This window comes from Mya arenaria, chromosome 5, assembly GCF_026914265.1.
Source record: "Mya arenaria isolate MELC-2E11 chromosome 5, ASM2691426v1".
In the NCBI taxonomy this organism is placed as follows: Eukaryota; Metazoa; Mollusca; class Bivalvia; order Myida; family Myidae; genus Mya; species Mya arenaria.
In genome coordinates, this window is record NC_069126.1 from 39431374 (window position 1) to 39457375 (window position 26002).

General features: G+C 35.1%; 1 protein-coding gene across 2 annotated transcripts; it reads right to left on the minus strand.

The window, feature by feature from the left end:
- Positions 1-457: 457 nt before the first annotated feature.
- On the minus strand, positions 458-19771 carry LOC128235098 (pregnancy-specific beta-1-glycoprotein 8-like). Of its 2 annotated transcripts, XM_052949830.1 has the most exons (8): positions 19651-19771; positions 13405-13476; positions 11809-12075; positions 10002-10268; positions 9081-9347; positions 8160-8426; positions 6978-7244; positions 458-887 (listed from the first exon to the last, which is right to left on the minus strand). In XM_052949830.1, the coding sequence occupies exons 1-8, from the start codon at positions 19694-19696 to the stop codon at positions 565-567; spliced, it is 1776 nt and encodes a 591-aa protein (XP_052805790.1). In that variant the 5' UTR covers positions 19697-19771; the 3' UTR covers positions 458-564. The 2 variants fall into 2 exon arrangements, with proteins under 2 accessions (XP_052805790.1, XP_052805791.1); XM_052949831.1 differs by lacking the exon at positions 9081-9347.
- Positions 19772-26002: the final 6231 nt, after the last annotated feature.

Sequence of the window (26002 nt, forward strand, 5' to 3'; positions counted from 1 at the left end):
TCACAAAACGATTGAATTTGAAAGAGTCATTGTACCCACACACACTGTCACCAACTATCAGTATGATTAGTTAATATATAATTCCCTTCGCCACATCTGACGCCAAGAGTAATACATGAACGTCACCTATTGAGGCGACATAAAAAGTATATAATGCGATCAGCGAGAAATGACCTATAAAAAAGTATGTTTTTATTAAATTGGGAAATATTGACATCTGTATTATATTCGTAGAAATTATAATATAAGGCATTGTTTGTTTTAAGACGATATAAAAAGAAGTAGGAAAACAATTTGTTAATATTGTTATCGCATATCATTATAGCGTTGCACACTTACGGTTAATAGCGGCAGTATTTAATCAATCGCTATGTAACATATGTAAGCCTCCTTTTAAGATCGTGTTTCAAAAATTGTTTTAAATGCAGATTTGATAAGTTTTACATGTCAACAAATGATTGTTATAGAACAATAGTAATACAAATCATTTCAGAATGATTGAAAAATATAAGAGCGCAGCTGATACTGATGACGATTTGGTATCTGCACATTCAATTATGCAAGTTATAATGAAATTGACTGAAAAGCACCTCGCGATTTTCCGCATAAATTCAACTTACATATGACATCAACTCTCACGTCTGGTCCATTCTTTGAAATACTTGATTCCGGGTTCAATACCGTACATATATAGTATCCGGCCTCCCTTCGCTGAATCTGACGAAGGTACAGAGTGGCTGAAGAACTGACCCTTGATCCTGATCTGGACCAGGTGTACGTACAGGCCGGGTTACACGTAGCAGAACACGTTATAGCTGCTAGGTTGTTTCCCTCTGTCACTCTGTATAACGTGGTAGAAGGTGACACGGATACCACGTAAGGACCGTCTGAAATATCGATTGTAGTGATTTTTAAATTCAATTCTTGTTTATAAAATCATGCCGGATTGCACCGGATCAAGATGAAAATCGCTCAATGCGCAGAGAATTAAGTTTACACTTAAATCATAAATGTATCTGAATTGTTAAATAAATTCCATCGAAAGCGTAAGAAGACGATTTCTTTAATAAAACATAGTATTTAAAGAATAGGGTGAATCAGTCTTTGAACATTTTTCTATACGATTCGAAAAACTACAATAGTTACAATAGTTTAGGCTTCATGGTTCCAACAGTTTATGTCATAACGAATCATCAACATCATCATCATCATCATCATCATCATCATCATCATCATCATCATCATCATCATCATCATCATCATCATCATCATCATCATCATCATCATCATCATCATCATCATCATCATCATCATCATCATCATCATCATTATCAGCTGCAACAACAGCAACATCAACTTCCATAACATTACAGCAACAGTATTATCATCAGCAGTGGCACCACCACAGCAGCAGCTCCAGCACTATGATGTTAGGGCACATAAAATTCGCAGAAACAGTCATCAATATCATAATCATCAAAATTCATATCATACTTTCGCAAAATTTTACGTCAGATGTTCCATTTTCACCTATTAATTATGAAACTGCAGCTGATTCTATTGCTGTACATTACTAATACACAAAACATGTTATTTGGTTAAACATTGAAATATCAAAAGTTGTACAATTACTGCATGGTGACCAGCATGCATATGGAGTCAAATATTCTTTGAGCTACATTCAATTTATTTCAGATAGTTTTATTCTAATGAATTGAGGATAAGTGTTTGTTTCAGTGTTATATCGTTATTAAGTTCACCGAGTGAGGTCAAGAAGTTGTATTTCACGAGTGACACACCCATAAGTGAAATATTCACTTTTGTTGTTGACGAGGTGCAATATATTGCACTGGTACTGAAACAAACCTTTTTTCTGTAAATTGTGCCCAACAGTGGTAATTAAAGACATTTAACGGCATTTATTAAAAACTTAAGTAAACCTGTATGCGCACGTAACTTCATTTTGGAAAGACGTCGTTGATATTGGTTCCAAATATGTGTGTGGCGTTGATAGATTTGGAAAGCAGAACAGGCTCAAATTAAGAAACAGTGAAAAATAATAAATTGATACTCTCATGGTTTGAAACAGTGAAATATAATATTTATTCCACTTATTAACCTCTAAACAAACTAACCTATATAAGAAAAGAGCTCTTGTAGTACAAAATCATGCTCATGATTTTATAAACATTCCTATGAAGTTTGATGTGTGTATTATCAACACATTTTAGCTACTACGACACAAAAATAAAATCAAAATATATATTTCGGTCAAACATTTTGGGAGTATAATAACATCAGAATTTTATTCAGCAGAAACTTCCCCATGAAAACATCAAAATGCGTAATTTACATTTCAGCATTAATTGGCCAGGTAATAGAATGAAAGGCAAAACTATGTATCAGTTGTGTACAGTGTTGATTTCAAAGAACGAGGTGCCCGACAGACCCTTGAATACGATGTTCATGGCGGAGAATGGAGATGAATGACAGACGCTCGAACAAAATGTTGATTCCAGAGGGTTAAGATATGTGACCGATCCCTGAATAAACATTTGACTCAAGAAAGTCGAGATGAAACACAAACCCTTGAATACACTGTTGACTCCAGAAGGTCGAGATGAAGGACAGATTTTTACACACACTGTTGATTCCACAGTGGAGATTATGGACTGAACATTGAATACACTGTTCATTTTAGTGAGTCGTGTTATAGGACAGACCCGACGGAGGCAAATGTAGTTTTCTGGAAGTGTTTGCCGAAATACTCCAACTAAGTACATTAGTAAAACTTCCTTGCTTCAATAATGGGTTTACAGAGACTATATTTGCACAATGTTAAAGCACTGATAATGCACATGTGCATGCAAACTATATGCAATTCTTAACGTACGAGCTGGTTCAAGATCAACTTCAGTGTTTTACCTGGTAAATTGTTACAATACGAGACGAATATGCCTGTTCAAGGCCATTCTTTACGCACGCAGATTGAAAATAATATTGGTTAGAATGATCAGCTCTTACTTTGAATATGAATGTTTTCTTATTGTTACGAATTTTAAGAAAGAAACACATCGGTAATTGTCAGTATCAACTATGTAGTAATTCCATATTTAATAAATAGTGAAGAAATAGCATCTATTTAAAACATAACATCATCAGATATAGCAGAATGAAACATAATTCAAGGGTTCAAAGGTTAAAGGTGCCAACTTCCAATTTCAACATTTGGAGAATAACGGACAGAACGAAAATATTAGAATCTTTTTTTTGCCGTTAAGTCTTTGGTCTTATTTTTCCTAGTCTAACTAGAATGACTATTGCTTGTCACGTTGTGAACGTTAGAAGACAAGGTATACAGTAAAAAACATTATGTTTGCACTTTTATAAGGAGACAAATGCTATTATATGAAAATGTGTTAAGGTAAAAGATGCTAAATGTAGTTGGCACTGTACAAATTAATTTCTGCAAGAAATAAAAGGTGCCAAGTGCAGATAGCACCTTTTACCACTATAACATTTCATCAAGATTGAGTAATTTCAGAGGCAAAAGGGGCCAAATGCAGTTAAACCCTTTAACCACTTCACAGAAAACCTGATTACTATAATTATTATCAAAATTATAATTATATCTTTAGATAAAATAACAACCAATATATTTATGCGGTCCCTTTATTTAGATGATTAATGCATTTTGTAACACAATACAAAATGAGGTCATCTTTAACATGTGAAGTATTTTACATTTTTCTTTGTCTGTTGAAGTTCTACATTATACGCAGATTAACTTAAATATTTAAAAAAAATGATGACTAAATATCAGGTAGTAAGCAAAACTGGATATGTATTGGTAATCAAAACATTACCTGTGTCTCTTATCGTTTTTAGACAATGAAAAAGTGTGTATCATACAGCAACAATGATGTACACACAATAAACAGATATGCTGTTTCCAAATAATCAATTCCCATCGGAAAGAATGTGCTTTATCAGTTCGCAATGTTCACTTCTCCTTTTTTGTCCGTTTCATCTCTATTGCATTATACAGCTTCGCCTTCAGTACAACTGACGGCATCTCTTAATAACTTGTAATACAATGTTTTAATTAAACTACATTGACTTTGTAATTCTCTTTAATCATATTTGCATAGAACACCTCATAATCGATTTTTTTTTTATGTAAAACGTAAAGACCCCGTTTGATGGCACCTTGAGTGAGTGAGTATTTTATTATTGGTCAGTTTTGGTACTCGTTTCAGAATCGATGGACGTTTTTTCTTTACCGAACGTTCATATTATGATATGTTTATAAAATAAAACTCTTTATGATTATTTCAATATGATAATTGCATAAAACATATTTAATTAAAGAGCACTGCTGTTTCGATGAGTTATGACAAACGTTAATTTATTCTTCAGTACTGACTGAACAGTCTGACCACTCGTTTCTTCCATCTACACAAGTTAAAGATATTTGATTTATTTTTAAAATTGTTTAGAGACGTGCGCAGTTAAGAACATAGTTTTAAGACAACACAAACTTTATTGTTTTTAGACCAATAAGTATATAATAACTAATCATGAAATAATGATAAAACAATTGTTATCAAATAATTAAAGATCAGGAGTATGCCTATAAATACCTTTTAATATAAGTATTAATCTAAACGATATCGGTGACGAACTGCACTTTTTACTTACTCGTCCCTTTTTTTAATCCTTTGAAAAAAAAACAAATATATACATTGTATTTTAACTCAAGACCTAATGTCTTGAATTTATTGAAGATTTAAATTGTAAGAACAATAAGTGATCACTTAAGGAAAACAGCAATTTTTGTTATAATCTTAGTTGATCACTTTAAACTAATCTGATCATGTGTTCAATAGTTTTCCATTTGTTTTCTCATTACTATATCGATTATATTGTGTCTTAATTCATATAAGTGAATTTGTTTCGTTATTAAATTAATACTATTTAAACTAACCACATTTTCCTTACTAATTATATTTGTTTTGTATATTGATGAGCTCCAAACCTGTTGTGAAGCCCCAATTAACCCACCTCTTTATACATGGGTTAACATATATATATATATTGAGTTTTCACATGCTTTTCCTTAAATGTAAACTGTGATATTATAAAAGAATATTGAGTTCAGTACTGGTATAGCTTTTAAATTATTGTTGCCTTAGAATATTAGTGTAAAATGTTAACAAAACATTGAGTTAATCAATCATCAATGCAAGTAAAAACAATTTTAACCCTGCAGTTCAATATTTTATATTTTTATTTTTTTACTAGCCTTTATCTTCATTTGTATTATATAATTAACGAGATCTTAAATGATTTATCTAATAAATTTTAAATGCAATCGCAGTTTTAATTAGTATGATAATAACATATGAGCCCACTACAACGTTCTTTCTACTAATACAATAGAGTTAAATTAAAAAGACGTTTAAATAATAAGTTAATACCATAACAAAAACATATTTTTACACCTTAGTAGTCAAATTAAGCATCCCAAATTGCTTGTGAGATATTAGAGATTCATAAACATAAAGACAATTTTAATGATAATTAACATTAATGTTCTAGTACTTAACACCAGCTTGACGGGTAAGATAAACAATTAGCCAGAAAGGTTCCTGAGAAAAGGAGATAACTGATTGTAGCGCCTCTGCTGTTGAATAAATGTAATCTAATTTTATTGGTTAAAGGTTCTAAGTAGAGTAAGCACCTTTTACCACTGTAAATAGTTCACATGTTGTTGGGATGAATGTACCAACTGTACTTGGAACCATTTACCTGAACACGTTTTCCCTGAAACTAGTTAGCTCAATATAATTCTATCAATTTTGCCCATATAAGGAATGAACTTCATTTACCCACATATAAAAGATACCTTGTATCACTGAAAAAACACCAAATGTCATATTTGACCAAAAATTGATGTTGGCACCTTTTACCGTTGAACCCTCGAATGTAATGTTCATTAGATTTTAGGACGGCAATTGGTTAGATGTTTTAGGGAGACGAACTGTAAATGTACGAAAACAATGAGAAAGCCGGAAGTAGTCATAACGCTTCATACACTGTAAGTTATCTCGAAGTCAAACGCTGTCAAGAAAGTATATTTACAAAACACTCTCATTTAGTTTAGTCATGTTTGGATAGTAAATCAGAAGGCTATTGTCTGGCTATCAAGTAATAAGCCAGTTATGTTTTACTGTAATAAGGGCATTATTGTTAAATATTTGAGGCATTCATCGCTAGTCTAACTTGATCGATAAAGTATGCCCACAAATACCGTTATCAAATTTCATCATGTTTGAATTATACACAATCAAGTTGGGAATATTGGTCTTGAGTTTCTCGACATTTCACAAAACGATCGAATTTGAAAATGTCATTGTGCCCTGAAACACTGTCACCAAGTATCAGTATGATCAGGTCATATATACTTCCCTTCGCCACATCTGACGCCAAGAGTAAAACATAAACGTCACCTTTTGAGGCGACATAAAAATAAAAAATACGATCAGCGAGAAATGACCTAGAAAAAGGTTTTTTTATCAAATTCATAAAATATTGACATCTGTTTTTTATTCGTAGACATTATAATAGACGATATAAAAGAAGAAGGAAAACGGTTTGTTAATATTGTTATCGCATATCGTTATAGCGTTGCACACTAACGGTTAGTAGTGGCAGCATTAAATAAATCGCTATGTAACATATGTGAGCCTCCTTATAAAATCATGTTTCAAAAATTGTTTTAAATGCAGATTTGATAAGTTTTACATGTCAACAAATGATTGTTATAGAACAATAGTAATACAAATCATTTCAGAATAAAAAATAAAAGCGCAGCTGATACTGATGACGATTTGGTATATGCACATTAAAGTATGCAAGTTATAATGAACTTGACTGAAAAGCGCCTCGCAAATTGCGGCATAAATTCAACTTACATATGACATCAACTCTCACGTCTGGTCCATTCTTTGAAATACTTGATTCCGGGTTCAATACCGTACATATATAAGATCCGTCCTCCCTTCGCTCAATCTGACGGAGATACAAAGTTGCTGTAGAACTGACCCTTGATCCTGATTTGGACCAGGTGTACGTACAGTCCGGGTTACACTTAGCATAACACGTTATAGCTGCTATGTTGTTTCCCTCTGCCACACTGTATAACGTGGTAGAAGGTGACAGAGATACCTTGTCAGGACCGTCTGAAATATCGATTGAAGTGATTTTTAAATTCAATTCTTGTTTATAAAATCATGCCAAATTCCACCGTATCAAGATGAAAATCGCTCAATGCGCAGAGAATTAAAATTACGCTAAAATCATAGTTTTATGTGTATTGTAAAACAAAATTATATCGAAAGCGAAAGAAGACGATTTCTTTAATAAAGCATACTATTTCAAGAATAGGGTGAATGAGCCTTTGAACATTTTTCTATACGATTTAAAAAACTACAATAGTTTATCATCATCATCATCATCATCATCATCATCATCATCATCGAATCGAATAAATCTATCTTCCAGTTACTCCAGTTATAGTAACCTATATATTTCTGTATAAACATGGTATGTGAAACACTGTCAGTTAGTAATGAAAAGCTCCTCCAAAATGTATCGCATACAGTCAACGTACATGTGACATAGACGCTCACGATTGATCCATCCCAGCCACTTCATTCCGGGTTCCATGCCGTGCAGATATATGATAAATTCAACGCATAAATACATTTCTGATTTTTCTTGATTTAATTTTAGTGCAAAAAATAATAAGCAAGTAACGACATTTCCAACTCGTTTCTATTCACAAACAGAGTAGAACAAACTTAACACTAATCCACCTTTTAGAACATTTTTTAAATCTGTTGCTATTTTTCTTATGATTGAAGTACATCTAAGATCAGATTGTTGAGGATAATCGTTAGTGTTGAATATACTTTTAATTGCTGTATTCATTAGCTTTACATGTAAACAAATGCTTGTAAAAGTTCAATATAAATCATTTCCGAAAGAGTGTGACAACAAGAGCGCCAGTGTTACTGATCTGCACATAAATTGCATCAGTCATAGTAAACTTGATTGAAAAGCGCCACGAAAATTCCCTAATAATTTCAACTTACGTATGACATGAACGCTCACGACTAGTCCATCTTTTGTTACACTTGATTCCGGGTTCCGTGCCGTACAGATGTAGGTTCCGGCTTCCCTTCTTTCAATCTGACCGAGGAACAGTGTGGCTGTAGAGCTAACACTATCTCCTGATCTGGACCACGAGTAGGTACAGGCCGGGTTACACGTTGCAGCACACGTTATAACTTCTAATTGTTCTCCCTCTCTGAGGCTGTATGTAGTGGTAGAAGGTGACAGAGATACGTTGTTGGGACCATCTAAAAGTTTGATTGACGGTATTTATTAATATCATTATTTGTATACATTCATGCCGGGAAAAGGGATGAAAATCGCTCATTGCACAGGGAATTAAGACAACGTTTAAGTCATACTTTTACCTGTTTTGTAAATAAAATCATGGTCGAAGCGAGAAGAGAAGATTTCTTATAAAAGCATAATTTATTGAGAATGATGTCTGTCAGTATTCGAGCATATTTAACAAATCTTAAAATCATTTTACCGTAAGAATGAACTGATATACCATTACGCACAACATAACGCAAATAATAAAACACATGAATTCATTGCAGAATTTCTTCAATGATTCTCGACAAAATACGATTTTCTGTGTATTATTGTATAAAAATAAAGAAGCAATTAAATTCATTTTTGCCTTGTTTCTGTAAGCAAACATATTTGAACAAATTTAAAACTCATCTTACTTTAATATTTGTTGAAGTTCTTGATTTGTTTTAAATGACCGAAATACATGTTGGAGGAAAAATTTAATAGAACAAAAATGCTATAATTTTTATGAAATCAAGAGCGCCGCTGTTACTTATTACTTTTTGGCATCAACACATCACAAGACGAAAGTTATAGTGAACTTGACTGTAAGGCGCCTCGCAAATTCCTGCATAAATTCAACTTACATATGACATGGACGTTCACGGCTAGCCCATACTTTGAAACACGTGATATCGGGTTCCATGCCATACAAATATAGGATCCGGTATCCCTTCGCTCAATTTGCCCGAGGAACAGTGTGGCTGTAGAGCTAACACTATCTCCTGATCTGGACCATGAGTAGGAACAGGCCGGGTTACACGTTGCAGTACACGTTATAACTTCTAATTGTTCTCCCTCTCTGAGGCTGTATGTAGTGGTAGAAGGTGACAGAGATACGTTGTCGGGACCATCTAAAAGTTTGATTGACGGTATTTATTAATATCATTATTTGTATACATTCATGCCGGGAAAAGGGATTAAAATCGCTCATTGCACAGGGAATTAAAACAACGTTTAAGTCATACTTTTACCTGTTTTGTAAATAAAATCATGGTCGAAGCGAGAAGAGAAGATTTCTTATAAAAGCATAATTTATTGAGAATGATGTCTGTCAGTATTCGAGCATATTTAACAAATCTTAAAATCATTTTACCTTAAGAATGAACTGATATACCATTACGCACAACATAACGCAAATAATAAAACACATGAATTCATTGCAGAATTTCTTCAATGATTCTCGACAAAATACGATGTTCTGTGTATTATTGTATAAAAATAAAGGAGCAATTAAATTCATTTTTGCCTTGTTTCTGTAAGCAAACATATTTGAACAAATTTAAAACTCATCTTACTTTAATATTTGTTGAAGTTCTTGATTTTTTTTAAATGGCCGAAATACATGTTGGAAGAAAAATTTAATAGAACAAAAATGCTATAATTTTTATGAAATCAAGAGCGCCGCTGTTACTAATTACTTTTTGGCATCAACACATCACAAGACGAAAGTTATAGTGAACTTGACTGTAAGGCGCCTCGCAAATTCCTGCATAAATTCAACTTACATATGACATGAACGTTCACGGCTAGCCCATACTTTGAAACACGTGATATCGGGTTCCATGCCATACAAATATAGGATCCGGTATCCCTTCGCTCAATTTGCCCGAGGAACAGTGTGGCTGTAGAGCTAACACTATCTCCTGATCTGGACCATGAGTAGGAACAGGCCGGGTTACACGTTGCAGCACACGTTATAACTTCTAATTGTTCTCCCTCTCTGAGGCTGTATGTAGTGAAAGAAGGTGACAGAGATACGTTGTTGGGACCATCTGAAATTTTGATTGACGTTTATATTGATGTATTACTAGCTAGAAAAAAAGCCTAAAGTGATAACATTAATCTCCAACATCAGAAAACTTGTTTGTCACAATTCTTTCTATTAGCATTCTTAGCAAATCTTAAAACCTCTTAATCCGACGTACTAATACATACATAGAGGATCTCAAATGACTGTTTTAATTTAGTATCGAATTTTTTAAACGAGTTCATTTAGAAGCGATAAAAACGAGGCCCTGACGAGTTTTTATTGTATTTCAATAACGAGTTTAATAAATTTGATACAAAACAAACACGAATTTGAGATTCTATTTATAACATAACTCATTTACGGTCATAATCTAGGTCAAAGTTTCTTCGATACACTTCTCCTGTCATAGGGCGAAGTATTTACATTGTGTGTTGTCTGGATGCTTCATACGCAGGATGAAAATAGTCCGACATATAAACATTTTATTAACGATACAGGATATAAATTATGTCTCAATTTTCAACCGATTTTTTAAGGATTTGCTTAAAAACAACAAAACTACATATTTTGATCCATTTAGATCAAGCAAATCAATAAAAAGAGCAATGCCATAACTTTGTGACGTCATGAATAATTACGCGCGTGTGTACAGGCATTTGCAGTTTAAAAAACATACGTCAGCGTCACAATCGCTTTTAATAGTGCGAATTCGCTCTGTAGCTGGTCGATTACAACATGAGTTTTGATTGATGTGCAAAAGGATATTGCCTCCATGAATTGAAGCAACATAAATGTTGTACAATCCACCAGAAAAGTTGGATTTGATGTGGTATCAGTGACTTAGACAGTGTGTGAACTTGAGCATTGCTGGCGAACTGCCTAGAGTGAGCATTTTGCAAGGAAGTAGACGGGGTATTTCCACTGGAGTACAGGATGCTGGACATTTCCTTGTGTTGATTTAGATTTATGTGGCTGTAGTTGTTTATAGATGCAATGTTTTTTGTGTACCGATGTGTGCATAAATAATCTGGTTCACAGGAACATTTTCTGTGATTCGGTTATCTAATTTGCATAGTTATAACACTAGTTATATATGCAAATTATTGCACAGGGTTATATCACTTCTGCGCCGTAAGTTATGTAATAAAATATAACGCATTTTATTGCATAATTGATCGGTTATATTCATGACAAACCCCTATTTCCTGTGTATTTAAGTGCAAAATGCTTTCAGCAAATAGTGTAAAACATATTTAAACCAATATACGTTTGAGAACATTTGTTGAACCTTTTGATTTTTTCTTTAATGATTGAAGTACATGTTGAAATCAAAATCAGTCTTTTTTGATAACTGTATTTTTGAAGTGCTGAAATGATTCGATTAACATAAAAAGAATAACTGGTAAAAGAACAATGTTGATATAAATCATTTACGAATATTGATGAAAACAAAATCGCCGCTGTTACTGATGATGTTTAGGTATCTGCAAATAAACTTCCGCCAGTTATAATAGAATTTGACCGAAAGGTGCAACGACAATTGTTGTATGCATTTAACTTACATATGACATTGAGGCTCACGACTGGTCCATTTTTTGTAAAACGTGAAATCGTGTTCTGAACCGTACACGTATAGGATCCGGCCTTCCGTCTCTCCGCCTGACCGAGGTCCAGTGTGTCTGTAGCACTGACCGTTTTTTCTGATGTGGACCATGCGTACGTACAGGCCGGAATACATGTGGCTGAACAGGTTATAGACTCTAGCTGTTCTCCTTCTACCACCCTGTACAACGTGGTAGAAGGTGACAGATATACGTTGTCGATACCGTCTGAAATTGTGATTTAAGCTATTTTAAAAACAATCAATAAAATATCAATATATGTTAATACCCTAATGCTTGGTAACACCGGATAAAGATGAAAATGTTTCAAGGCTTTCAAAACTTGGTCGAAAGCAAAAATAAATGAATACACGTGGTCGAGATGAGGATCAATGGTCAGTTCTACAGCCACACTGGACGACGTTAGCTAGTGCCAAAGAATGTATTGAGTTACAAGGACTGTTAAGGTAAGTATTTTGTGATTATTTGAAATGGACCTATTTTATTATTTTAGTAGGTAATAAAACTGCAATCGTGACGTGAGTGGAATTTAATCACTGGTGGAATTTTTGTAACACTTCAATTTTCTTTTTATACTGTACTATATTATTCTTAAACGTTAATGAGTAGAATTATTTACTGAAATAAAAGCAAATAGCTATAACCTATCACATAGACCGCTTAAAAAGACACACTGGACAACAACACATAGTCAACTTAACAAAAGTAATACAAATATTCTATATGCATGAGTTTAATTTCATACAACATTTAGCTTTTGCGGACACGTATAATCATCGTGAAAGAGATATCTCTCAATTTGTAAATTGCGTAATTCAATTTTCCAAAACTTCATAAAATAAAAAGTGACATTTCGAATAATTCAATATTTTAGATAAGGATAAAAAAGCGATGTAATTCTTTGTTGGCCGGACAGTTAATCTGTTACAATTAAAGACAGGTTGTTTATCTGTGAAGTATACAGGCGAATATGACATAATATGCACGAGGTGCAGACGAAAACTAATATCCTCGCCTTGTTCATCACCGTGTAATAAAAGCATGAATGGAATGGATTGCTGCATAAGGGTCAGGATGAGGTTAATATTGTCAGATAATATAAAAAATGCAATAAATTATTATAGCATATAGTATACTTTATACATATTTTTATATTTACAAGAATACATTTTTATTGAAATACAGGTCTTCCAAGTGGTATGGCATAAACATATCAGATAACTAAAGATTGAATATCACCGTGAATGATACTTAAACATAGGATTATGTTGGCCTAAAAACGGTATCGAAAAATACTACACATGCACTAATGCTCAAAATTATTCCCTTGTGTTTTGTTACTAGCCTCAAACTGACATTGGGAGTAATGGATGTGCGGAAATTGTAGCGCGTTTCGTTTTTGCAGGAAACATGTATTTGAATGAATTTAAATGTATGTTTATACTTAAGGTCATACACTCAGTCTTCATTTATACCGTAAACAAGATTTGACGAAGTTATTATTTATTTGATCCTCAAACATGGGGTAATGTGTACCTTGCACTTCTAACTGTATAGGTTCGCTGCTGCTTGATACATTGCCCAATGTGTGCTTGTTCAGCGCCGACGCTGAAATGTAAGGCATTGTAATCAATCAAAAGTTCATCATTTGTTTTAGAAGATGGCATTATTAAAATGGTCGTATTGATTATCATAAGGTTTGTCGTTAATGATGATGATGATGATGATGATGATGATGATGATGATGATGATGATGATGATGATGATGGTGGTGGTGGTGATGATGATGATGATGATGATGATGATGATGATGATGATGATGATGATGATGATGATGATGATGATGATGATGATGATGATGGTGGTGGTGGTGATGATGATGATGATGATGATGATGATGATGATGATGATGATGATGATGATGATGATGATGATGATGATGATGATGATGCTGCTGCTGCTGCTGCTGCTGCTGCTGCTGCTGATGATGATGATGATGATGATGATGATGATGATGATGATGATGATGATGATGATGATGATGATGATGATGATGATGATGATGATGATGATGATGATGATGATGAAACTTTTCCAAGTTTAACCGATGCACTGCTGGGCGCTGATATAACATGGAATACGTACAGTGAATTACAGGATTTGAAAGTTATATTAGGGGTACGCAAATGCCCTGTTAAGAGACCTCTTAAAAATGTAGCACCAAATAAACGGACAAGTTGCCAGTGACCCACATTAAGTATGAATGGGTCATGAAGTGCAGGTTCTATTTCCATTAAAGTTGGTATGCCAAAACAAGTCGTGTACAAATGAGGAGTTTGTATGCAGACTTTTGTAAATGACAAGAAAAATGAGAAATATACACATAAAATGCACGATGCTGTAATTGCGATGATTATAAGATTGTGAGGTATTTGGATGTCAAGGTACCACAGCATTAGGATGAGCGAAGGTCTGTACTCGAAAGGTGACGCTGTTCGATGAAAATATAAACGTGCGCAAACATTATCATTTAGTCTCTTCCGTACTTCTCTTTCAGTGTGCCACATCGCAGTTGTTTTTTATACATTGAATTGTGTTTCTCAAGGTTATGGGTTTTTTTTAAGGCCGGCGTAGTTGCTGGTTTTGTGGAACTGAGGACAAGCGTCTATAGCGTTTGTATACCGTCTATATTGTACTATATATAAGCCGTATATAGGTCCATCTATACCTTTTTACAGGTCATTCTATACCCTATATAGGTCCATCTTTAGCGTAAATAGGTATATCTATACTGTATACAGGTCAATCTATAATTATGTAATTGAGTTTATATTTTCCGTATATAGTTCCATCTATACCCGATTTATAGCCCTCAGATCACATCGATGGATGTATAATAGTTATCAAAAATGCTGCTTGTGAGTTTCAGACCATGGTTTGAAAACAACTTACAGAAAAACTTGCTTTCAAGCAAGCATGTTTCAAGCAAGGTTAAAGTTGGGTCGTTTCGAGTAATAAATAGGCATCTCGCTGAAATCGCAGAACTTGCTTAAACAATATCTACTGCTTCTTTCGACCGATATTTTTGAGAACTTTGTCATAGTTAATTCCTTGGTAAGGTTTCGATTTGGCAAATATTTGTATTCAGGGATAACTAGATAAGTCGATTGGTAAAATTTTGAATAAAACTTGGTTACGCAATTAAGGCTACTTTTCATCAGATCTTTGCGGAACATCAAAATGAGTTACTCAATAACGTTTCAATCAAGTTCGAATATCATTTACCTGGAATTTAGAAGGCTGATCTGCACCTGGACAGGTCCCTCTTGTAAATTTTCAATGTGTAAATTGAGAACTATAAGATGTTTCACTGTATATCTTTTATACTTTGTCTTAACGGTATTAAGGAGTTTTGTTTTCAGTGGGATGGCTTACACCCACTGGACAAGATATGGCTTTAAATACCAGAAAATATTTCAGCGGACTTTTTTTATTAAAATAACAACTTATTTAATTAAATTACATGGGCAAATATCTAAATATGATTGTTTCAAATTTATATAACATCTGTCGAACACATACGACTATCTGTGTTTTTCTTTCAGCAAGTTTTTTGTTAAGGTATTACGACTTGACTTTTTCAATTAACATTCTTTTACAGTGGTAGGTGTAATATCAAAATAATATGATAAATATTATATCTTCTCTAAGCAATACTTTCCAAAGATTGTTCCTATCAAGCTAGACTAGTTATAAGCTTTTTACGAACTACAAGTCGATGTAATACACTGTTATATCCTTGTATATATTTCTACTTACAATTTTGCTATTTCAATGTATATGATTACCCTTTAAGTTATACTTTTGAAACAACTGACCATTTTACAGTGTTATATCAACTAGTGGAACCGTGCGCGTGTGGACCGGCCGTACAAACGGGAAAACTTGTTTGATGTTATCACTGTTCTCGATGCTCTTATCCAATTTTCCTATTTGTATTTGTATGCATGCTCCAATAAGTGTTCATTTTAACATATATACCTCTATTTCAAGGTCCCAAGCTCATTGTAATTTGTATTTGATATGTTATGTATGTCTGTTATTCATATTGGAAAAAAGCTTATTGAGCTAATGTTTCTTTTTAACACATACCCTACTTTAAATAAAGTTTCGTGTATCTTGTATCTTTTACCATTTCGAGTAAGCATTCGGACACTAGCTAAAATTATAAAATTCTTACAGACTGCTTTTTCATATGAATGTTGTAAAATTTGATTACAGTGTTTATCTTGATGAAGTATCGATCAAGTTTGAATACCGGTAGTTATAAGTAAACAATATGCTACTATGCCAAAACTTAGAAAAAGTTGTCTACGTAACGTGAGTGATTTAAATCAGATCCATTCGAGGACCAGAATAGATGAATTGATCAAGGAAAAGTATGGGTCATCTCGGTAACAGACTAGACTGCTTGATGAATTGTTTCCATCGCAAATCCTGTTTATACTTCTTATCAAGATGAAGTGTGAAAAGTGCTGTTTTCCTTGAATCCTTTTTAAACTTTGTCGGAACATTTGACTTTATTAAATTTGTAATTTCGTTTTATAAACTAGGCCACTAACTCAAATAGCAACAAAACGCTAGTGTACAAACAGATTCGAAACCTATTGATACTGAATATATTGATTAGTTCTTAATCATGTTGGGATACGGGTCATTTTCGGTTTAAAACAGGTCATCATGTTAAATCTTAAAATAGTCATGTTTACACAGAAATGGCTGCTTTATCGTCTAATCACCGCGAATATTGGTGATTTTGTTTATGAAAGCTTGGCTTATTTCGAATATGGGTCATCTGGGATAAGAACGTAGGTAGTCACAGTTGGCGTAATACAGTTCAATGGTTACGATTGCGGACAAGTATTATAGAGACCTTGTAAGAATGACTATTTAGAATAAATCGTTTTAAGTAAAAACTAGAAGCGCCGCAATGCGACGAAACCAGGTTTTTGTTATGGGCAATCAGAAATTATAGCCAATTAATTTGTTGTATGACTTGTTACCCAATAAAGTAAGAAAGTTTTGTTTTTCTATAAATCAACAGAAAAATTAACTTACCTTGTAAAATATTCTCAAAAAATCAGTTGTCTGCTTTTTGAAAAAAAACCTTAAGTTTTTAACTTACACTCAACAAATCAAGTACCCTGACCTTCCCCACCCTCAAAAGCAAGTTCAATCTGCAGCTTCATATAAGCTATATTCACACTAAGATTCATCACTATCCATCAATATTAACTAAGTTGTTGGGCAGAAAAACATTTTTTTTTTTATTTTTAGGAACAGTGACCTTGACCCCACCTCCCAAGCTAGCTCTTCACATAAGCTACCTTCGCTCTAAGTTTCATCAATATCTATCAATGCTAACTAAGTAATTGGGCAGAAACCTTTTTTCTATTTTTAGTAACAGTGACCTTGACCCCAACCCCCTCAAAAGAAATTCCAAGCTTGCTCTTCACATAAGCTACTAGTACCTACACACAAAATTTCGTCAATATCTATCAATCCTAACTAAAGTTATTGGGCAGAAACCACTTTTCTATTTTTAGTAACAGTGACCTTGACCTTAGCTCCACCCCCCTCAAAAGCAATCCCAAGCTAACTTTTTACATAAGCTACCTACACACCAAGTTTTATCAATATCTATCAATGCTAACTAATGTTATTGGGCGGTCACCATTTTTAAATTTTTAGTAACAGTGACCTTGACCTTAGCCCCACCCCCTCAAAATCAATCCCAAGCTAGCTCTTTACATAAGCTACCCACACACCAAGTTTAATCAATATCTATCAATGCTTTCAAAAGTTATTTGGCAAAAAACATTTTTCTATTTCAAGTAACAGTGACATTGACCGTAGCCCCTCCCCACTCAAAAGCAATCCCAAGCTACTCTTCACATGCTACCTACACACCAAGATATATCAACATCTGTCAATCCTAACTAAAGTTATTGGGCAGAAACCATTTTTCTATTTTAAGTAACAGTGACCTTGACCATTTTCCTATTTTAAGTAATAGTGACATTGACCTTAGCCCCTCCCCACTCAAAAGCAATCCCAAGCTAGCTCTTCACATAAGCAACTTACACACCAAGTTTCATCAATATCTGTCAATGCTAATTAAAATTATTGGGCAGAAACCATTTTTCTATTTTAAGTAGCAGTGACCTTGACCTTAGCCCCTCCCCCCTCAACAGCAATCCCAAGCTAGCTCTTCACATAAGCTACCTAAACACCAACTTTCGTCAATATCTATCAATCCTAACTAAAGTTATTAGGCAGGAACCATTTTTCTATTTTAGTAACATGCGACCTTGACCTTAGCCCCACCCCCCTCAAAAGCAATCCCAAGCTAGCTCTTCACATAAGCTACCAACACACCAAGTTTCATCAATATATGTCAATGCTAACTAAAGTTATTGCGCAGAAACCATTTTTCTATTTTAAGTAGCAGTGACCTTGACCATTTTTCTATTTTAAGTAAAAGTGACCTTGATCTTAGCCCTTCCCCACTCAAAACCAATCCCAAGCTAGCTTTTCACATAAGCAACTTACACACCAAGTTTCGTCAATATATATCAATGCTAATTAAAGTAATTGGGCAGAAACCATTTTTCTATTTTTAGTAACAGTGACCTTGACCTTAGCTCCACCCCCCCCCCTCAAAAGCAATCCCAAGCTAGCACTTCCCATAAGCTACCTACACACCAAGTTTCATCAATATCTATCAATGCCAACTAATGTTATTGAACAGAAACCAATGTTTGACGGTGTTACACATTCATAGCCGACAAATACAATTTACAATATGCGTGAAGGTTTAACAGCGATAGTTACTTCACATTCAAATAACAAGTATGCAGCTTAGAAGGAAGTTAAAGTAATGGATATTATTTATATTATATTTGTCATGTGTATTTCATGTCATGTACATTTATAATAAATACTACTTAGACATCTGTTTAAACAATTTATTTTCACGTTTAACAATTTAACAAAAGTTAAATGTGCCATGCAAATTGTATTATTTGAAAATGAGTCTCGTTAGAGATCAATTTGCATGGCACATTTAACTTTTCAAGTTATACATTTTTAAAAACATACCTGATTCCTATTTTGTTTTCACATTTTCCTGAAGTCATAAACTGACAGTTTTGAGATGACACCCAACTTTTCTCTTAGTTTGCCAAAACTGTTACAACATCATAACAGCAAAATATAATGGTATTAGAAATTAATAGCTATCAAATTCAATATGCAACAAGAAAAAAGTCCACAATTCTTGAAACGTTTAACTTTCGAAATTTTAGATACGTCTATATCATGTCACTTATAAGCTTTATCATTATGCTTTATGTTTTGTTTCAGCATAAACAATTGGCCTTTTATAAGAAATAAACATGTTTGTCACAGGTTATCAAAAATAGTCCAGGGCGATTTACCCAAGGGAATGTCGGGCGTAAACACGTACCATAAATAAGTTTTAAAATGTACATACATGGAGGTTTAATATGTCTTCATCCATACTGAATTCTACCCCAACTATGTCATACCGGACAATGAGTAAATGGGTAAAAAAAAGAATATTAGCCAATAAAAATACATTTTGACCTTGACTTCCAACACTTTAGAGCAAAATTAGTCATTAAATTCATCATTTAAAGGCATAAACTATTCGTCATTACAATTATGCGCAGATCACAAAAATTATCAAGGTTTACTTACCATAACATACTACCAGAAGGAAAAGTAATACATCCAACAGCCACATAGTTGAATGAAACAATAACAATCAGAAAGTTTAGTAATACATTGGTATATCAATCGAAAGTACTTGTTCGGTAACTAGTCTCCAAAATTAGAAAGCAAGCAAATATGATCGACGCTTTTACTTATAACATACGATTATGTGCCATAAACCAAGAACACATACTTTTAAAATGTGCATACCGTATATATAGAAACACATCGGAAGTTAGAATGTAGGAATCCGTATTAATAATATTTATATCTGTAGCAAAGCATTTAAAATAAAATGTCGAACCTGGCATCAAGCGAGAACCATCAAGGGAAACATCACCTACGTACATGTACACACAACGTTTGTTTATATTTTTAAGTGCCAAAAATAACAAAGAGAAATTTAAAAGGGAAAGTGATGTATGAGAACTCTCTGAAACCGCTTACATCAATGATACAGCTATCAGTGGGATAGCTTACAGCTCCAAACAGTTTTTAGTTCGTTTTGCCCTGGTTCTGTCGTGTCCACTAACGGATACATGCGCTTACGTGAGACACCGTAATGAGGTGTATTTGGGAAATATTGCTGAGTATAATTCCAGTATTCTTAACATATAATTCTTAACACTTAATATATAGCTAAAGATGAACCTCTTTACGGTATAACTGGTTGCATTATATTTTCTTTTTTAGTTTATTAGATAATTGAAAACATAAAAACGTGAAATCTATATGTAAAGTGGCATGTATCGCTATCAATGCCGGATGTATAGCTCTCAGAGGTTGTTGATTATTATTTATTTTTATTTATTTTATCAATAACCCCTGACTAAAAATTGGTATTTTTATTTGTACTTCCATGTGATAAAGGGATTTTGAGGAAGTTTAAGGATTTGATAGGCAAATGTCTTGTTTCTATTCCAATTATGATATTTGAAGTGATATGAATATATAACGCCCGTTAACCTAATCAGCGTGCTCTTATGTGCTCACAATATGATCATGCTATAGAAAGGATGTCTTGAATATGCCAATGCATGATTATACAGTTAATGACGTATGAAATATGGAGTGGTCGTCTCAAAACGCCTGTTTATTACTAGACACACAAGTTCAAACTAAAATTTTAGTTTTGAAACAGCATTAATGCAACGATAAGTGAAACAAATACAGTAGTACTATTTGGTCTTTTTTGGTAATTCTCAAGCTCTATTAATAAGTGCGTCATTATAACAGGAAAAGGTTGTTTTTTTATGGCATATATAGTTACTGATTTTCTCCTGACAGAACACCCTTACTGATGCACTTGGTCTACATTGTCAGCTTCGATGGCATTTTTCCGTTCTGTACCATTAATTTAAAACTGTTGACAAAAGAGCAGATCGCAGTTGTCATATTTACGTTCGAAAATTAATTTTTATTGCTCAACGCGTTACTTACGCTTTAAGAGAAATGAACTTTTCTGCAGTGTTTCAAACAATTGAGATATGTTTTATTGTGGGTTATCGTATATGACTTAATTGGAGGCATTTATGCCAAAATCAGCTGATTCTGAGACAAAAACCTTAAACTTGTCAAACCTGAAACATTATTAAAACTTCAAAACGCCGCATCAAAAACAGTAATGGTTCTTACTAGTTCTATGACGATTGAAAATTCGACTGTATAAATTTGGAAGGATGTCCTAATAATGACATTCATCGTAGTTAATGAATTCAATTAATGAGAACTTCCACCGTACTTATTTCAATTCTGTAAATTGACAGTCAATGATTCTAGCCCTTATAATCTGCGAAACATCATATACACTGAATGAAGTTCAGACACATTCAGACTAATAACAATTCCATCTGCAATTTCATTGTAAAATGACTCGATCTATACACAATACATTCACCTTTATTCTTGAGTCTCAAACATGACTCGTTTTACGTATGATGACGTTGAAATGTCATTGCATACATAATGACTCGTTAGTACGTAGCTGACATACATCTGAAGTTGTCCTTCCTTACGCAATTGCCCGTTTGTTCGTAAAATGGCATTGACATTTCCTTGCTTACGCAATTGCTCATTGGTACGTAGACTGGCTTTGACATGTTCTTGCTTACGCAATTGCTCATTGTTACGTAGACTGGCGTTGACATGTTCTTGCTTTTACAATTGCCCGTTTGTACGTAGGTTATAGTTGACATGTCCTTGCATACCCAATTGCCCGTTTGCACGTAGGCTGGCGTTTACATGTTCTTGTATACGCAATTGCCCGTTTGTACGTAGGCTGGCGTTGGCATGTACTTGCATACACAATTGCCTGTTTGTACATAGGCTGTCGTTGGCATGTTCCTGCTTAAGCAATTGCTCGTTTGTACGTAGGCTTGCGTTGTCATGTCCTTGCATATGCAATAGGCCGTGTGTACGTAGCTCGGCGTTGACATGTCCTTGCATACGCAATTGCTAGTTTGTACGTTGGCTGGCGTTGACAAGTCCTTACATACGCAATTGACTCGTTTAAACGTATGATGACGTTGAAATGTCCTTGCATTCTTAATAACTCGTTTGTACGTAGGCTGGCATTGACATGTCCTTGCATACGCAATTGCTCGTTTGTTGGTAGGCTGGCGGTGACATGTCCTTGCTTATGGAATTTCTCGTTTGTTTGTAGGCTGGCGTTGGTATATCCTTGTTTACGCATTTGCTTGTTAGTACGTAGGTTGGCGTTGGCATGTCCTTGCTTACCCAATTGCTCGTTTGTACGTAGGCTGGCGTTGGCATGTCCTTGCTTACGCAATTGCTCGTTTGTACGTAGGCTGGCGTTGACATGTCCCTGCTTACGCAATTGCTCGTTTGTACGTAGGCTGGCGTTGACATGTCATTGCATACGCAATTCCTCGTTTGTACGTAGGCTAGAGTTTTCATGTCCTTGCATATGCAATTGCTCGTTTGTTCGTAGGCTAGAGTTGCCATGTCCTTGCAGTCGCAATTGCCTGTTTGTAGGTAGGCTGGCGTTGACATGTTCTTCCTGACGCAATTGCTCGTTTGTTCGTAGGCTGGCGTATACATGCCCTTGCATATGTAATTGCTCGTTTGAAGGTAGGCTAGAGTTGGCATGTCCTTGCTTACGCAATTGCACGTTTTTACGTAGGCTGGCGTTGGCATGTCTTTTCATTTGCAATTCCTCGTTTAGACGTAGGTTGGCTTTGACATGTCCTTGCATACGCAATTGTTCGTTTGTACGTAGGCTGGCGTTGACATGTACTTGCATACGCAATTGCTCGTTTGGACGTAGGCTTGCATTGACACGTCCTTACATACGCAATTTCTGGTTTGTACGTAGACTGGCTTTGACTTGTCCTTGCATATGTAATTGATCGTGTGTACGTAGGCAGTCGTTGACATGTCCTTGCTTACGCAATTGTTCGTTTGTGCGTAGGCTGGCGTTGACATGTCCTTGCATATGCAATTGCTCGTGTATACATTGGCTGGCGTTGACATGTCCTTGCTTACGCAATTGCTCGTTTGTGCGTCGCCTTACGTTGACATGTCCTTGCAGACGCAATTGCTCGTTTGTTCGTAGGTTGGCAGTGACATGTCCTTGCAAACAAAATTGCCCGTTTGTACGTAGGCTGGCGTTGACATGTTCTTCCTTACGCAGTTGCTCGTTTCTTCGTAGGCTTGCATTGACATGTCTTTGTATACGCTATCGCACGTTTGTACGTAAGCTGGCGTTTGCATGTCCTTGCTTACTCAATAGCTCGTATGTACGTAGGCTGGCGTTGAAATATCATAGTTTAGGCAATTGCTCGTTTGTACGAAGGCTGGCGTTCGGATGTCCTTGCTGACGTATTTGCACGTTTGTACGTAGGCTGGCGTGTACATGTCCTTGCTTACGCAATTGCTCGTTTGTACGTAGACTGACGTTGACATGTCCTTGATACGCAATTGCTCGTTTGTACATAGGCTGGCGTTGACATGTCCTTGCATGCGAAAATGCTCGTGTGTACGTAAGCAGGCGTTGACATGTCCTTGCTCACGCAATTGCTCGTTTGTACGTAGGCTGGCGTTGACATGTCCTTGCTTACGTTATTGCTCGTTTGTACGTAGGCTAGAGTTGGCATGTCCTTGCTTACGCAATTGCACGTTTTTACGTAGTCTGGCGTTGGCATGTCCTTGCAAACGCAATTCCTCGTTTGGAGGTAGGTCGGCGTTGACATGTCATTGCATACGCAATTCCTCGTTTGTACGTAGGCTAGAGTTGTCATGTCCTTGCTTACGCGAGTCCCGTTTGAACGTAGGCTAGAGTTGCCATGTCCTTGCCTACGCAATTGCTCGTTTGTATGTAGGCTGGCGTATACTTGCTCTTGCATACGCAATTGCTCGTTTGTACGTAGGTTGGCGTATACATGCCCTTGCTTACGTAATTGCTCGTTTGAAGGTAGGCTAGAGTTGGCATGTCCTTGCTTACGTAATTGCACGTTTTACGTAGGCTGGCGTTGGCATGTCTTTTCATACGCAATTCCTCGTTTAGACGTAGGTTGGCGTTGACATGTCCTTGCATACGCAATTGTTCGTTTGTACGTAGGCTGGCGTTGACATGTACTTGCATATGCAATTGCTCGTTTGGACGTAGGCTGGCGTTGACATGTACTTACATACGCAATTTCTCGTTTGTACGTAGACTGGCTTTGACATGTCCTTGAATATGCAATTGATCGTGTGTACGTAGGCAGTCGTTAAAATGTCCTTGCTTACGCAATTATTTGTTTGTACGTAGGCTGGTGTTGGCATGTCCTTGCGTACGCAATTGCTTGTTTGGACGTAGGCTGGCGTTGACATGTCCTTGCTCAAGCAATTGCTCGTTTGTGCGTCGGCTTACGTTAACATGTCCTTGCATACGGAATTGCTCGTTTGTACGTAGGCTGGCTTTGACTTGTCCTTGCTTAAGCAATTGATCGTTTGTACGTAGGCTTGCGTTGGCATGTCCTTGCATACGCAGTTTTTCATTTGTACGTAGGCTTGTATAGGCTTGGCTGTTGTGTACGTAGACTGACGTTGATACGTAAAAACTCGTTTGTGCGTAGGCTTACATTGACATTTCCTTGCCTACGCAATCGCTCGTTTGTACGTAGGCTGCCATTGACTTTTCCTTGCAAATTATTAGTCGTATGTACGTAGGCTGCCCGTAGAATGTTCTTGCATATTACTAGTCGTATGTAGGCTGCCCTTGGCACGTCCTTTCATATTATTAGTCGTTTGTACGTAGGCTAAAGTTGACATGTTCTTGCATACGTTACTACCCGTTATTACGCCGGCCGGCGTTTCACATGCATGCTACCAAGCATCAGAAAGTTAAGTTATAATCATACCACACATTATTTACATATCTTAATGTTGGATGTTTATTTTGATTCATAATTTTTTTATGAACAAAATTGTTGTATTCAGTACATATGCATACCTGGTTTACAGATTCCTAGTATTCTACAATATCTGAAAAAGTATATTAATGATGTCAAGAAAAGGTTTTGTTGATATTTTGCAAACTAAAGCTTGTTCTTAAGCATTAAGTGTACTATATGATTAAATGATGAAACGTTTCAGCTTAGTAATGGTACTTAAGTATTTAATTAATTTGCATCCTTGAATTTAAGTTTTACAAACGATAGCATAAGTGATGGATGCTCTTATAAACAGGAATTTAACTTCAACGTCCTACCTATCTCAAGCATGCAATTGAATTATATCTTAAAGCGAGAATATGACGTATCAACATTAAAGTAGCATTTTATATCGGGAAGTAAATATACTATTTGTTACATTATTAAATAAAGAATCTCAATAAATCTATCCCATATTGTAACTAGGTCCTTGCTCAGACGTGTGAATGCAAATAAACCTGATTGTTTTATCATATAATCATAATCAATATTTATACGATTGATAACGACTTTATTTGGTAATATTTCCTCTTCATTAACGTTAACAAAGCATCAACTGCTTTCTGTCCGAGTCAATGTCAAGGAAACTTGATCACAGCTATTTCGGAACGGTCCCCTGGTAAAAACTCGTGTTCCTTATTATGTTTGATAAAGTACATATTTCCACGTTGGAACCGTGTATGTCATAGCTGAAAATACAAACAATACAAATATTAAATGTATAGCTCCAAATTAAACTCGGTATCCCTCATAAGAACCATTGTTTTCGACATTCATTCATCCTTTTTAATATATTCAAACAATTGTATTAATTGTATTTTATTTTATTTCGGAGTAAAAGTGCATCTTTAACAATTCAACTATTAGCCTAAATAACAACGTTTTTCACGCGATAATTTTAA